Source organism: Echiichthys vipera (assembly GCF_963691815.1).
Source record: "Echiichthys vipera genome assembly, chromosome: 10".
Classification (NCBI taxonomy): Eukaryota; Metazoa; Chordata; class Actinopteri; order Perciformes; family Trachinidae; genus Echiichthys; species Echiichthys vipera.
This window is the reverse complement of record NC_139835.1, coordinates 12,715,059-12,727,696: the sequence shown is the minus strand read 5'-3', so window position 1 is coordinate 12,727,696 and position 12,638 is coordinate 12,715,059. Positions and strand designations below refer to the sequence as shown.

At 41.3% G+C, this 12,638-nt stretch overlaps 1 protein-coding gene across 1 annotated transcript in view; it reads right to left on the bottom strand.

Annotated features, from left to right (window-relative positions):
• dars1 (aspartyl-tRNA synthetase 1) overlaps positions 1-12,262 on the bottom strand; it is a 34,884-nt gene extending 22,622 nt beyond the window's left edge. Inside the window, exons 1-6 of the mRNA XM_083922078.1 lie at positions 12,128-12,262; positions 8,970-9,072; positions 5,494-5,523; positions 5,085-5,142; positions 3,036-3,128; positions 1,572-1,674 (exon numbers count right to left, since the gene is read on the bottom strand). Of these exons, the coding sequence (XP_083778204.1) occupies positions 1,572-1,674; positions 3,036-3,128; positions 5,085-5,142; positions 5,494-5,523; positions 8,970-9,072; positions 12,128-12,150 (410 nt within the window). The 5' untranslated portion in view covers positions 12,151-12,262. The remainder of the gene's footprint in view (positions 1-1,571; positions 1,675-3,035; positions 3,129-5,084; positions 5,143-5,493; positions 5,524-8,969; positions 9,073-12,127) is intronic.
• Between the last annotated feature and the right edge of the window lie 376 nt (positions 12,263-12,638).

Below are 12,638 nucleotides of genomic sequence, written 5' to 3'. Positions count from 1 at the left end.
TGCAATTGGTACTGAAACATTTTTTCTTTATGAAAGAACAATCAAATCTCTTAATTTTGAGGTACCTGTATGTTTCAAGGTTGTGATGTTGCTTTAGGAGGAGTAAGTACCCGCTGTTACACGCATAGACACACAAACAGAGACATACCATGCTGTTCGCATATGGAGCCTGTCGATCTCGAGTATTACATGGATTTTGTTGCAAACGCTATCATACATCTGGTTTCAAATTATGTAATGATCACAGGAAGTGAGAAGCTTGGGGGAGAAATTGTACTATAGTCAACCCAAGAGTGGCCTCAGCGCAGGGTATGAGGTCACTAAGGGCGCACTCACTGTCCTTCCGTACCCCGCCCCGGGCTTTAGGGTTCTTGTACCCCTCCCTCTCCCCCCGCGCCCCAGGCCCGTTTGTACTCACACTGCCTGGGCCTCGCGCAAATGCATCTTGCTCTCCATACGTCATCACGCCGTAACACGTCACACGCATTGATTGACGTCATCGCACGCTCGTACATGTGCAAACGCGCTCTACAAAAGCCCACCTCTCTCAGGCGGGCCGTTGACGGCCCACTGGCTGCAGTTATGCGCGGAGTGGGTGCACTCACACTGGTCAAACGCACTAGGCTTTAGCCGAAAAACCGGTTTTGGCCCAGTGCAGAAGGACAGTGTGAGTGCGCCCTAAAGGAGCCTGACAGATCCTACTGATGTTTGACACTGCTTTATCAGCGATGTGCATCTTTAATCAAATTGATTTCTTTCAACTTTTAGTTAGATTATGTGGGAGGATGACACCACAGACTTGTTCAGTCCTCAGTCTTAATAGTGAGGCTGGGATAACTGCTAATATATAGAGGGCAGGTTTTAAACACAGCTGCAATTTCTGCATTGCTTCACTTCTTTATTATCCAATATCTTAACTGCCATTTTGGTGTGGCAGATTACAGTTGTGGGTGTTGCCATTTGCCTAATTTAGCAATATCCGAGGAGGTGTCTTTTAAGTAATACATGATAATTACGGTCTTCCCCATTTACAAATATACTGCATTCACCAAACGAGGGCAGTAAACCCTCTGAAATGGTGAATGCACTCTTTTGTTGCATTGTTTTAATTATATCTAAAGTCCATTTTAATAATTATTTCACATTAGAGCCCCCTTGTGAACATCAGATGTCCCCCTAAAGTGGCATTATTATCAACCATCCTCCTTTAGCCCTTTTGATAAAGTGCTCAGCCGCTGATAGGCATGTTCTTTCTCAGACTACCAGTAATGGGCTACAATTTGGCTGCTAACATGAATAATGATGCTTGGCTCTTAAGTATTTCTTCCTCCTCTGATCCAAGCTGCTGTATATTCCATCTCGACAGGAACCGCTCCATTAAAACACTGCTGTATCTCCGCCATGTTAACAGCAAGCTTTTGTTGTCAAGTGAAAAATGATTGATACCCCCCCCCCCCCATCCACTACCACACTCAGAATGTGTGAAAATGGATCGGTGGACGATTAGGGCCCAGGATTTTCCCACCATTGTTTGTGCACTCTCTGACAGGAAAAGCAGTCTTGGTACTCACTTTGCAGCAAACTTGACCATCTGCTTGCTGGCACGATCTCCCACTGCGACCAGTGCCTGCACGTTGAACTGCTGTTGACGCAGGACCAAGAAGCATTGCTTCCCTGGAAACAAAACAATAATAGATAAACCTAGGCTGCTAAGAGCTCTTTTATTCAAGCCTGTCACAATAAAAGCATTGGTGCTCTTATTTGAATCACTGTGTCTTCGTTCAGTCAAAAGTCTACACGTCACTCTAAATGAAGAAGGTATCCCCCTAGCTGTAAGGACTGTACTTGTCATCTGCAGGTAATGTGTCAAACAACGGAGTCTTTTCTTTGAAGAGCACTGTGTGGAGAAAGGGTGATTGCTACCTTCCTAACAAGCACACACCTAGGAAGAGTGTAAACAAGTTAGCCAACAAAAACTCAGGGCAGTAGACAGTCAGACCACCCAGGTACTTTGATGTTGCCTGGGGGGGGGGGGGGGGATAACAGCAATGCCAAAATCCCACCAACAGATGCACCTCATCCAACATCAAATCAGGATGTTATTCTGCTCACACGGACATCCTTACAGCGAACAGAGAGAATGAAGACATGAGTGGAGGGGAAGTGATTCTTGACTCTGGAAGTCATCTTAAAAGGAAATGGCTAGAAGATAATAATTGAGACCTTAGTTTGTTTGCAATCACAAATTTAGCACAGCAGCAAAAAGGCTTGGAGTTTCATACATAAGGGATAATGTAGAGCGAGCGTTTCATTATAGCTAATTAAACCCAGACAGTGTGAAGCAGGAACCCGATACTTAGTGGAGGGGTCTTGAATCGCTAAGAAGGGGCTATACGTTATTCTGCTTATTACACGGCTAAAGAGATGAGTAATTTTACGCAAAAAAATTGAGATCCAGAGTCTATGATTCTCATTATCAACATCTATGTGTAATAAAAAGATGTAATAGCTTGGCAAGGTTGAGTCGGTTCATTGTTCATTCAAATAAGTCAACGTCAGTAGCTGGAACCCGATATATACAGGTTATTTGAGCTTCTAGTTTGCAGTGACATGCATATCTGACAATATAAAAAAACACCCTCAGGTTGTCAAACTGAGGAAGGAATTGAAAAAAAAAAAAACATTTCTGCAAGTGTCTGCACAATCCCACAGAGGAATATATTGTAGAAAGAGCTGCCTGTTTCTTTTGTAGTTTTTGAACTTCAGTGTTGATCGTCCTGTAGAGAGTGATGACACTCATTTCGGTCATGCGAGATCTAAAGCAGGTCAAAGGCGACAGGTATTGCGGTTTGGTCTTGAAGAGAAGGGAGTGATGTGGAGAGCTGGCCCAAGGGCAGAAGTTTTAGACATTTCACTATAGTACACATAAGATTAGCACAGGGGTCATCTAATCTTGGCCGTTTGTGTCTTCTGCACAAAGAAAGTGGCTCTAAGCTGGGGGAAAAAAAGTGAACAAAGATGGGGGGTGATCTCACCTTTGGCTCTGCTGGTGTGGACTCGGGCACGCAGCCAGATCAGCTGGTCAGCTTTCTCAGGAGAAAGGTCTTGGACCCGCACCAACACCCTGTCTGGCTCACACACAAAAACACACGCACACACATAAAGAATTTATTACTTCAAAGGACCTTTCTGCCTCCATTTCCCCACCTCTGTGTAAAGAATTTAACACCCCCTTTTACTCCCCCCTGCACACTCCCAAAGGCAGAAAGAAATGTGAATAAGCATGCATGTGCGTGTGCAGACGTACACACAATAAAATGCTCAAATTACAGACGTGCCTAATAAATAAGACACACTAGGAGCGCTGCTGAAAAGCTGTCTAACTCACCCATTCTCTGTGGGCTATATGACAAATTGACTCTAGTTTCACCTGTGTCACTCAGACGCATGCTTTCGCCTTATTATCAGCAAGCAGAAGGAGCAGACACGAAGGCTACACCAGAGACAACAGAGCCGCCCTTTTGGCTGAGAACTCTGCGTCAACCCACATGAAAGCCCTCACCCTCCACGCGCCCCCCAATGGCTGGGGTTGGCATGCAGGTGAGCGAGGCCCTTAGTTTGCTGCCACTGGAGCTGAAAGAGCATCCAGACAGATGGACGGCCTCGACAGGTCTGCCTGCTGCCTCTTTCATCCGGGAGCTATCACACACACACTATTAGTTACTGCAATTATCACTGCTGCAAACATGTTGAGAGAAGAGACCAGAAGCATTTTTCATGATGTTTATCAGTTGTAATCGTGTTATCTGCAACTTTTGCCAGTCAGGCTAAGGTAATTTGAGAAGTTCTGGATAAGGATGTCATCTTGTATCAAGAGAGATAATTTGAGTTTTTGCACGCTCTCCATTTCAGGATGCTATGTTTAGTCCTCATGCTAATTTTTCTCACCTCGAGAGTGGATGTTAAGGTGAAATATGACGTGTAACCCTAGTATAAAGTACAAAGTATAAATTTAAACCTGTGTTTCCCTACACAGAGCTGACGCATATGTGACTTTTGTATTGCAATGTTCTTGTTCCTCTAACACAAAAAAAGGAAGGAGTGAGCTTGTTTATTATCTCCATGTATATATGTTTTTAGCATTTTTGTACTTTTGCACATTTATGCTTGCTTTTAAATTCCTATTCTTTTGTCAAATGGTTATGTGCTGCTACTGGAAAAAGTATTTCTTAAAGGAAGCTTCCCTAAGGATAAATAAAGTTCCTATTAACCATCCATCCATCCATGTTGACTCGACCTTGCTACTCTAGCTTAGTTTTGAATTGCACCAGTCATTCTTTTTGAAGACATTAAGCCAATTTAAAAAAAAAAAAATACATTCTGTAGTGAATCCATAAACTACTATCCTAGGTAAGGCAGAGACAAATGTGAAAAGACACAGCAGCTTGTAGAGCTTTAAGTTTTTGAGAGGCAGATGAGTGTCAAATGATTGACAGGAAATTGAGAATAATGCAGCACACAGATAAGACAAAAAGAAGAGAAAAAAGAAGCTTTCAACAATAAATAATATTAAAACAGACGCCTGTCAAAACCATAGGAAGTCTTTGTGTTTACTGTGTAACCGTATTCTGTGAACTTATTTGATAATGGACGAATACATTTTTTTCTGAATTGCACATCTTTTATTCACTATGCTGCCATTGTGCAGAAATGTTTGCAGAAGAGAGTGGCAATGTGGACAGCTGGTACATAATGAATTAAACTGAAAAATATCTAAAGAGAGTGTTCAGTCAAGTAATGAATTGAGACGTGCAAGCCAAAATGTTAATTCTAACAACTATTCAACAAACACCAAATACTGTATATCCTCACATATGACAGAGAAATGGGTCTATGCATGGACTTATAGGCACATCAAGGCAAAGCAAAAGGCTGGATCTCTTTGTAATTTGTTCCATTGCAAATCTTCAAGAGCAGAACAATATCAAAATAATCTTCATTATCTGTCTATTATTTTTCTGTCAGCAACGAGGGGGTCGTTGTTTGGTTTGGCTGATGAATGATGAAGAAACTTTCATACTAACCCAGTTTTTGTTGAGACTGGACCATGGCCGACACACCATATCTGTCCTTGGCGAAGTCCTGAAAGATTAAAAGCATCGCATCTTAGCAGTCTAGATCATCCATTACATCAAACAGCTAAATAAAACATTGCATCACTTGTAGCGTATTCCTGCAACTCTATTGTTCTCAAAGGCAGCTCTACCACTTTGAGCGTCAGTCTGTCTGCAACATCTGAGATAACAGACAGACAGAACTGATAATGAGGCTTATCAGAAAATTGTAGAACAAAAAAAGATAGAGTTCAGTGTGCAGGTATTTGCATCTTAACTGTTGCGAATGTGTGAAAGGAGAGGTAGAATCAAAGTCTGAGGGAAAGGCAAGAGCGCTGGTCTCAGAAGATGAGTACTGTGGACCGTAGGGGATACTTACATCTTCCTCTGCGCCCTGCTGTTCAGCAGCCTGAAACACAAAGAGGCGACAGGGATTTGAAGGACATCGCAAATAGCCAGGATATAACAACAAGAAGGCTATCTATTAAATGCAACCATTACAATTCTTCAAAAACATTTGACTTCAAATGGGGCGACTTAAAACGTTTTGCTACAGCAGTCATGTAAATTGTGTTTTCATCTTGCAATTCATCAGGGATTTGAATAAAATTAATAAATCATAGCCAGTCCTGTAGCCTCAGATCCCTGAATTGCATACTTCTCCTACACATTGCCCTAACACATCATAGACAATGAGTAATGGCAGGAAGAGATATTGCTTTGTAATAGAAACAGTGTAAGTGGACAGATTCTTTATCTCTGCACTGACTTCTAGGCAAATGACTCCAGAGTGCATTGAGATCAGGTCTTGGCAAAGTTACAATTCCATTTCCTATGCAAATTGATATTGGTGTATGGAAATGGCTGGTGGCGGCGGAGTGAATTGGAATCGCCCATCCTTGATATGATAATTCAGTCACACGATGGATGATATTGCAGCTTATGATCAATTGGATATAGACCTGCTATAGTCGTGAAGCAACCGGCGCACACACACCAGACCCACTAAAGTGACAAGTGTCAGCACAAAAAGTGCACAACAGCAAATGACAAAGCTAACACTCACATTTAATGAACATTCAACTCAGCTTTCAGGTCTTCCCCCAGGCAATGCTTACTATTCCACACCGATATGGGCAGCAATAGCCGGGGTTTTAAATACCTGACAACACCTGCTTCTTCCATGAAACATGCTGACTCAATGAATTGAGCTAGAGGACAGGACACTTTGTTGCTCTCACCTGTAAAAGCCCATTGAATCATGACACATCGATGCACGGGGTGTCTAATTAGTCTTGGATGAGCCAGTGTCAAGCTAATGGACACAATAATGATGGATAGGCCATTGATTTCAGATTTCACTTTGAGAGACTGCCTGAGGAAATATCTAGGGGTGCAGTATACTCTGGATACTGACTTTAAATATACAGTATATTCTGATTTTATTAATTGGAGCCCTCTGTCAGCGCTGCTAAATTTCTGCGAAAAAAGATCCCTACTATGTGGACAAGCAAGACCATCTGTGCATCCATCGCCATCTCTACATCAGATGGTGCACCGGGGCAAATGTGGAAGGCTTTAACACTGGCTGTGATTCGCGCAACTTCTCTGCAGCCTCTGTGCTCGCATCAGGTTCCAGCCGAATATTGGGAGCTGTGGTGTCCTTTGTTTCACTGAGATTCGGCTGGACCTTGGAGTGCCGGACGGTGCCATTCAAACAGCAGACTCTTTTTGTGCTGACCTGGCACATTCTGCTTAATGATAAATCATGACATTGAAAGAGCTGATGGTATCGCATTTCACTGGAATTATACATTAAGGGCGCACTCACACTGTCCTTCCGCACCGCGCCCCGGGCTTTAGGGTACTTGTCCCCCCCCGCGCCCCAGCCCCGTTTGTACTCACACTGCCTGGGCCTCGCGCAAAGGCTTCTTGCTGTCCATATGTCATCGCGCCGTAACACGTCACACGCATTGATCGCGTGTGTGTGGCTTTGTTTACAAATCTTTCCATAGACCTCTGAGTTTTTGTGCGTCTTGTCGACTGTTTTTGAATATTTTCATCCGACCAAATCTGCAGTAAACACTCCAGCTCCGCATCACACCAACGTGAACCTTTCAGCACCATTGTCGTTGTTGTTAAATGTCCGCGCATGGTCCGTCCTTCTATTTACTATGTCCAAACAGGCGCACATACCGCTACCGCCGTAGGCCTCGTGCTCGTACACGTGCGCACGCTCGTGCTTGTACATGTGCAAACGTGCTTGACAAAAGCCCACCTCTCTCAGGCGGTAATAATGTAATAGATGTAATAGAGTTAATGCGGCTTGGTGGCACAGTAGGTGTCGATGACGTGAACTGTTGTGCGACCCACAGCTGGGAGTTTTAAAAGGAGGAAACAGCTTATCACAGGAACGAGAGACAGGAGAATGTCGTGAATTATCAGATAACAGGGCCAACTTCTTCATATGTTGTACCTCACTGTATGCCCAACTTTGAGCTTCAAGTCACGTCATGTTTAGGCCCATCTCAGAAAACCGTCTTTTGGAAAAGGAGGAATATTACGCGTTGGTTTCACATAGACAGGGCGTCATATTGCAGCCTTTTTCCGGCCACAAATGTGATGCATTTTCTATAAAAAAAAAAACCTTCTGTGTCATCAGAGTATGAGTGATATGAAATTATGTATTGCTGAATGATGGACCCAAATGGGAGCATTTACAAATTGAACAATAGTGGACCAAGAACTGACCCTTGAGGAACTCCATACTCCATAGATGTTTACTCTCTAAGATTTAAAGTCATCAAGAAGCAGAGAATGATCTTCCAGTCAGATATGAAGAGACTGTGCCTTTAAGGCATAAACAGTGTTCAGGGCACTGACCAAAATTTATATGGTCAACTGGATCAAAGGCAGCACTTAGATAAAGAAGTACCAGAATAGAAGCGTTATGGTTATCTGAGATAATTTTGAGATCATTAATAACTCTGTCCAGAGCAGTTTCTGTACTGCGGTTAACTCTGACATATGATAATGTATACATGCAATTGTTAGAATACAACACTTTTCAAGAATTCTTCCCAGCAAAATGGATCAAGATTATTCTTTTTCAACAATGGTGTTACAATGGCATGTTTGAGACCTGTGGGAAAAATTCCAGACAGAATGGAGGCATTAACAATCTCAAAGACATCCTCTATCAAACAGCCAAAAACGTCTTTAAAAAACTTAGTAGGCATTGGGTTTGAGCACATAAAGAAACACAGTGCTCAGCTTTAAATAGTGTTGGCAATAACTGTTGAGTATTAAACATGAGGTCATAAAAGACTCTTTGAGAGCTTTATTGTATATAGTACCAAAAACATCTTCCGCAATCTTGATCCTTTACTCACCTTTTTAATGACACTAATAAATCACGTTAAATTAACTTGATAAAGGTCTTGCAACTGAAGCATTGTTCATAAAGTGAGTACAAGTATCTGCTAGTCTGTGTATTTTACTTTTGGTTCTTTCACAATCAGAGATTATGATCCAACACACCTGTCCACAAGACTTTTTGAAGTACTTATTGTGAAAATGTTTAATGTCCATCTGAACCTGCAGTTGCATGTCAAGAACTGCTACGATGCCGTGCACAAAGTGTAGAAGAAAATAGCACTTTGTTTGGGTGGACATAAACATAGCCAAAATGACAGGAATACTTAAACAATGGATACTTTGTACCCCCCCCCCGCGGCTAACCGACCCCCCTGGACCCACAATGCCCTGCAGAACCGCACGTCACAGCATTACCAGCTGTAAGAGGGGGCAACGGATGTGAAACAACAAACCAGAAGAAAAAAAAAACACACTTACCAGCTTGGCTTGTTTCTCAGCCTTCTTTGCAGCTTTCTCCGCTTCCTTCTGCTGTTTCTTCAGGCCTTTCTTTGACTGAGCCTGCTGCTCCTCCTCTGTCGCCCTAAAACAGGAAGAGGTACACAACATAAACATTTAAGTCAACTTCCACCTTCTATTTCTCCTGCATCCCATGAGGAAGTTGTTGACTGCCTGGGAAACTTCATCTCCACCTCCAGCTTTTAAGACTGTGCTACCTTTAATCCCATTGTTATTTCAAACAAAAACAGCTGTAGCCTGTGTGAATGGAGGGTTGGGAGTTTGCAGAGTGGCTAAAAGCAGAGTTGTCAGAAAGGAAGATTAGCTAGATAAACACTGCAGCTTTAAGAAGACAGTAGTCTCAGCAGCTCTTTCTAATCCATTATAGAATCTGTAAAGATTATCAGATTATGATAACATTTAGCCTTATCGGAAAGTACAGGTGTCTTTATTTGCTAAATGCCACTGGCACACGACAGAGCACAACACAATGTCAGTGCTGATAAGTGTGTGACATTTGCCTATAAAGTAAAGTTTGTTCTGGGGCGGCAGCGGGTCAGTAGACAAAACACCACCGCTACATTATTATCTAGATAACAACTAGGCTACAAACAATACAACATACAGAAATGACCATGAATCTTGTGTATGAATGTAGATCATTTCAAACTAATGCAAACCTTAGACGACTGTCATAAACAGGCAGTAGTGAAACAAACTTGAGCACAAGGTCATATTTTGGAGTTGATTCTAATGTTTATTTTCATTTATTTTTCATTTTAGTACACTAAAAATACTGCCTTGCAAACTGAAAATAAAATAAAAGTACAAAGCTGCTGGCCTACATCTGCTCAACATCAGGGCAGTATCTGGGGCTTACTGAGGAAGTGATGTGCCAATACTTTTCAAATAATAAAAGGCAGTAAAAGAGAAAACTACAATAAACAAGGTGATTCATAAACAGTCTGAACTTTGCACTTCTCCAAATCGGACTTGCATTCACTGTTATAAAAAGGTGCTAAGATTGCAAAGGGAACACTGTTTGGTTTTGCCAATGACCAGGTGTCTAGACCTGAAGGAAGCTTGGGAGCAGAGTGGGAGCTGCTCCTATTGAGTCATAGGAAATAACAAGGACTAACGGCCAACTATTCATAGCAATAAAGCCAAAACAAGAAACACAAAACACAACAGATGATGACCTTGTCTCACACTAGGTTTTATACTTCCCTTACTGCCAAATAACACTAACAATATTTCAATGACTTGCAGACAAATCTCCTTTTTTTGATTTCCTGTGAGAAGTAATCAGAAATTTTGTCATGTTTTCCGTAATGCTTCTGCTCCTTTACGGTTTTGAAAGAGCAAATGTGCTGCCCCTATTGATAATACAACCTAAAACATTCATATGAGTAGTCTAACGCCACCTTGAAGTACACAGTGTTATGAACCTGGTATAAAGATGCACTATCAGAGTTTGGTATGTATATGTTCCACCAACCAGTTGGATTTGTTAAACTGAATGAACATCTGTTTTAGCCTCAGGTAATTGAGATGAGTATGACTGTTGGGAGCAGCTGCCTACAAACGGCAACAATCTGCTGCCTGATCAATACACAAACAAACTCTGTGGCTGTCCATTCTTTACAATGCAAAGTCAATTCCTCACACACAAATTGTTATGTGGTGCACAGTTAAACAGAAGCAATGAATCCCAGATTTGCAACTGACAAAACTGTGTTTACTGATTAACAGATGTCACAATGGCACGTCCCACACATGCATTCATAAAAGCCAATAACTGAATAGAGCATAAAAAATTATCAGTCCTTCCCTGTGTTAGGCTTAGCCATCCAAAGTACACCAATTACAATTGAAAGCTCTTTACATTAAACTGTAATCAAATGTCCGGTTCTACAATCATACTTTTGTGAAACAACAAAATGTTTTAAGCGTTTTTTACAGGGTTTGATTCAATTTACCGGCAATCGTTGTTTCTACTAAATGTGCAATAAGCCTGTGAATGTTCCCATTTGTCCAGGTCAACATTATCCACTAATTGTGATGTTGTTGTATTGGTTTGCATTATACTGTAAGGTGTTTTGGCTACTTATACTCCTCAATAATAGTAAATGGGAGAGCAATATATATATATATATATATATATATATATATATATAAATATAAATATATATATATAAAATCAGTGATTGCAGTTTCTTAAGTACAACTATTTTCTGGTTTCTTTCCTCCTCTATGACAGTACACTGAATATCTTTGAGTTGTGGACAAAACAAGACATTTGAGGCCGTCATCTTGGGCTTTGGGAAACACTGATCAACATGTTTTACTGTTTTGTGAAACATTTTAGACCAAACAACTACTCGATCAATCGAGAAAATAATCGCAATGAAAATAATCATTAATTTCAACTCTACACAAATATATAAAGTGGCTATCGCAACCAAAACTAAACATTTTAAATATATTTATGTTGTATTTACTGCAGAGCATTTACATTGCATTGCATCATACATATTTTTCCTTTGGTCACAGTGTATGTTCGACAACAAGTTAAAGTAACGTATGGTCAAACATATCTTCCATTTTACAACTTTGAGACTGAAAAAGACGTGGAAATGACCAGAGGCTAAACTGACAGGAGTGCAGCGGTGGAATGTGCACGAACTAGACCTGACAGGTTGTGAATTGCAGACTCTTTTCTATGAACTGCACGGTAAATACTGTGTTGTAAAACAGTAAATGTGTGAAGGAATAGGACTCAGTATTTAAGCAGACAGATTTAAACTATGCAAATACACTTTACATGCCGAATTCACCAGACAGAGATCTCAGAGACCTGTAACATTTAGTCATTTCGACACATGCAAGTTGCTTAATGTCATTTGGTGTTCAAAGAGCAAAAACCCCCGGCTGCAGAAGGGGGTTACTTGTGTTTAGCTTCATATTGCTGCTACTGTAACATGCTGTTCACATGGGTTAATGGCTTTACTATAACCGTGAGATGATGCAATCTGCTGTATATTTAAGTAATGCTAGCTGGTTGCTAACCGCACTGACGCTATTGCTGGTTAAAGCGTTGCTATGCGACGTCAGTTATGACACTATTACACTATTCTTACCCCTGGACTTCATCTTTAGTCATGTCGAGCTTTATTCTTGCAGATAGAGGACACAAAGTTTTACGGCTGTCAGACAGAGAAGCCCCACATCAGCTGTTCACAGCATGGACGGGCACAGGAAGGAAGGACTTGTTTTGACGGAGCACCAAATACCGGATGCTTTGGGTTCCGGCTAGAAACGAATGACTAAAGTGTAGTTCCGACCGACTCACTTAGTCAGGTCTGCACAATGGGGGTAAGCAAATTAATGGAAAGACCAATAAAAAATACTATATCTCAGGGTCAACTTCACCATAGTCTTAAACACTGCTACGATTTTTAGGCTCATACTTGTATTTTGTGTTTCTACTAGAACATGTTTACATGATTTACTGTTCAGAAACACATTCTTTTTTTCTCATACTTTCTGTCTGAATATACCCATATTCACTCTTTGTCTGTAATGCTTCTGTAAGTCCCCCTCCCGCAAAAACTCAGTCTGCTCTGATTGGTCCACTTTTGCAGTTCTTCC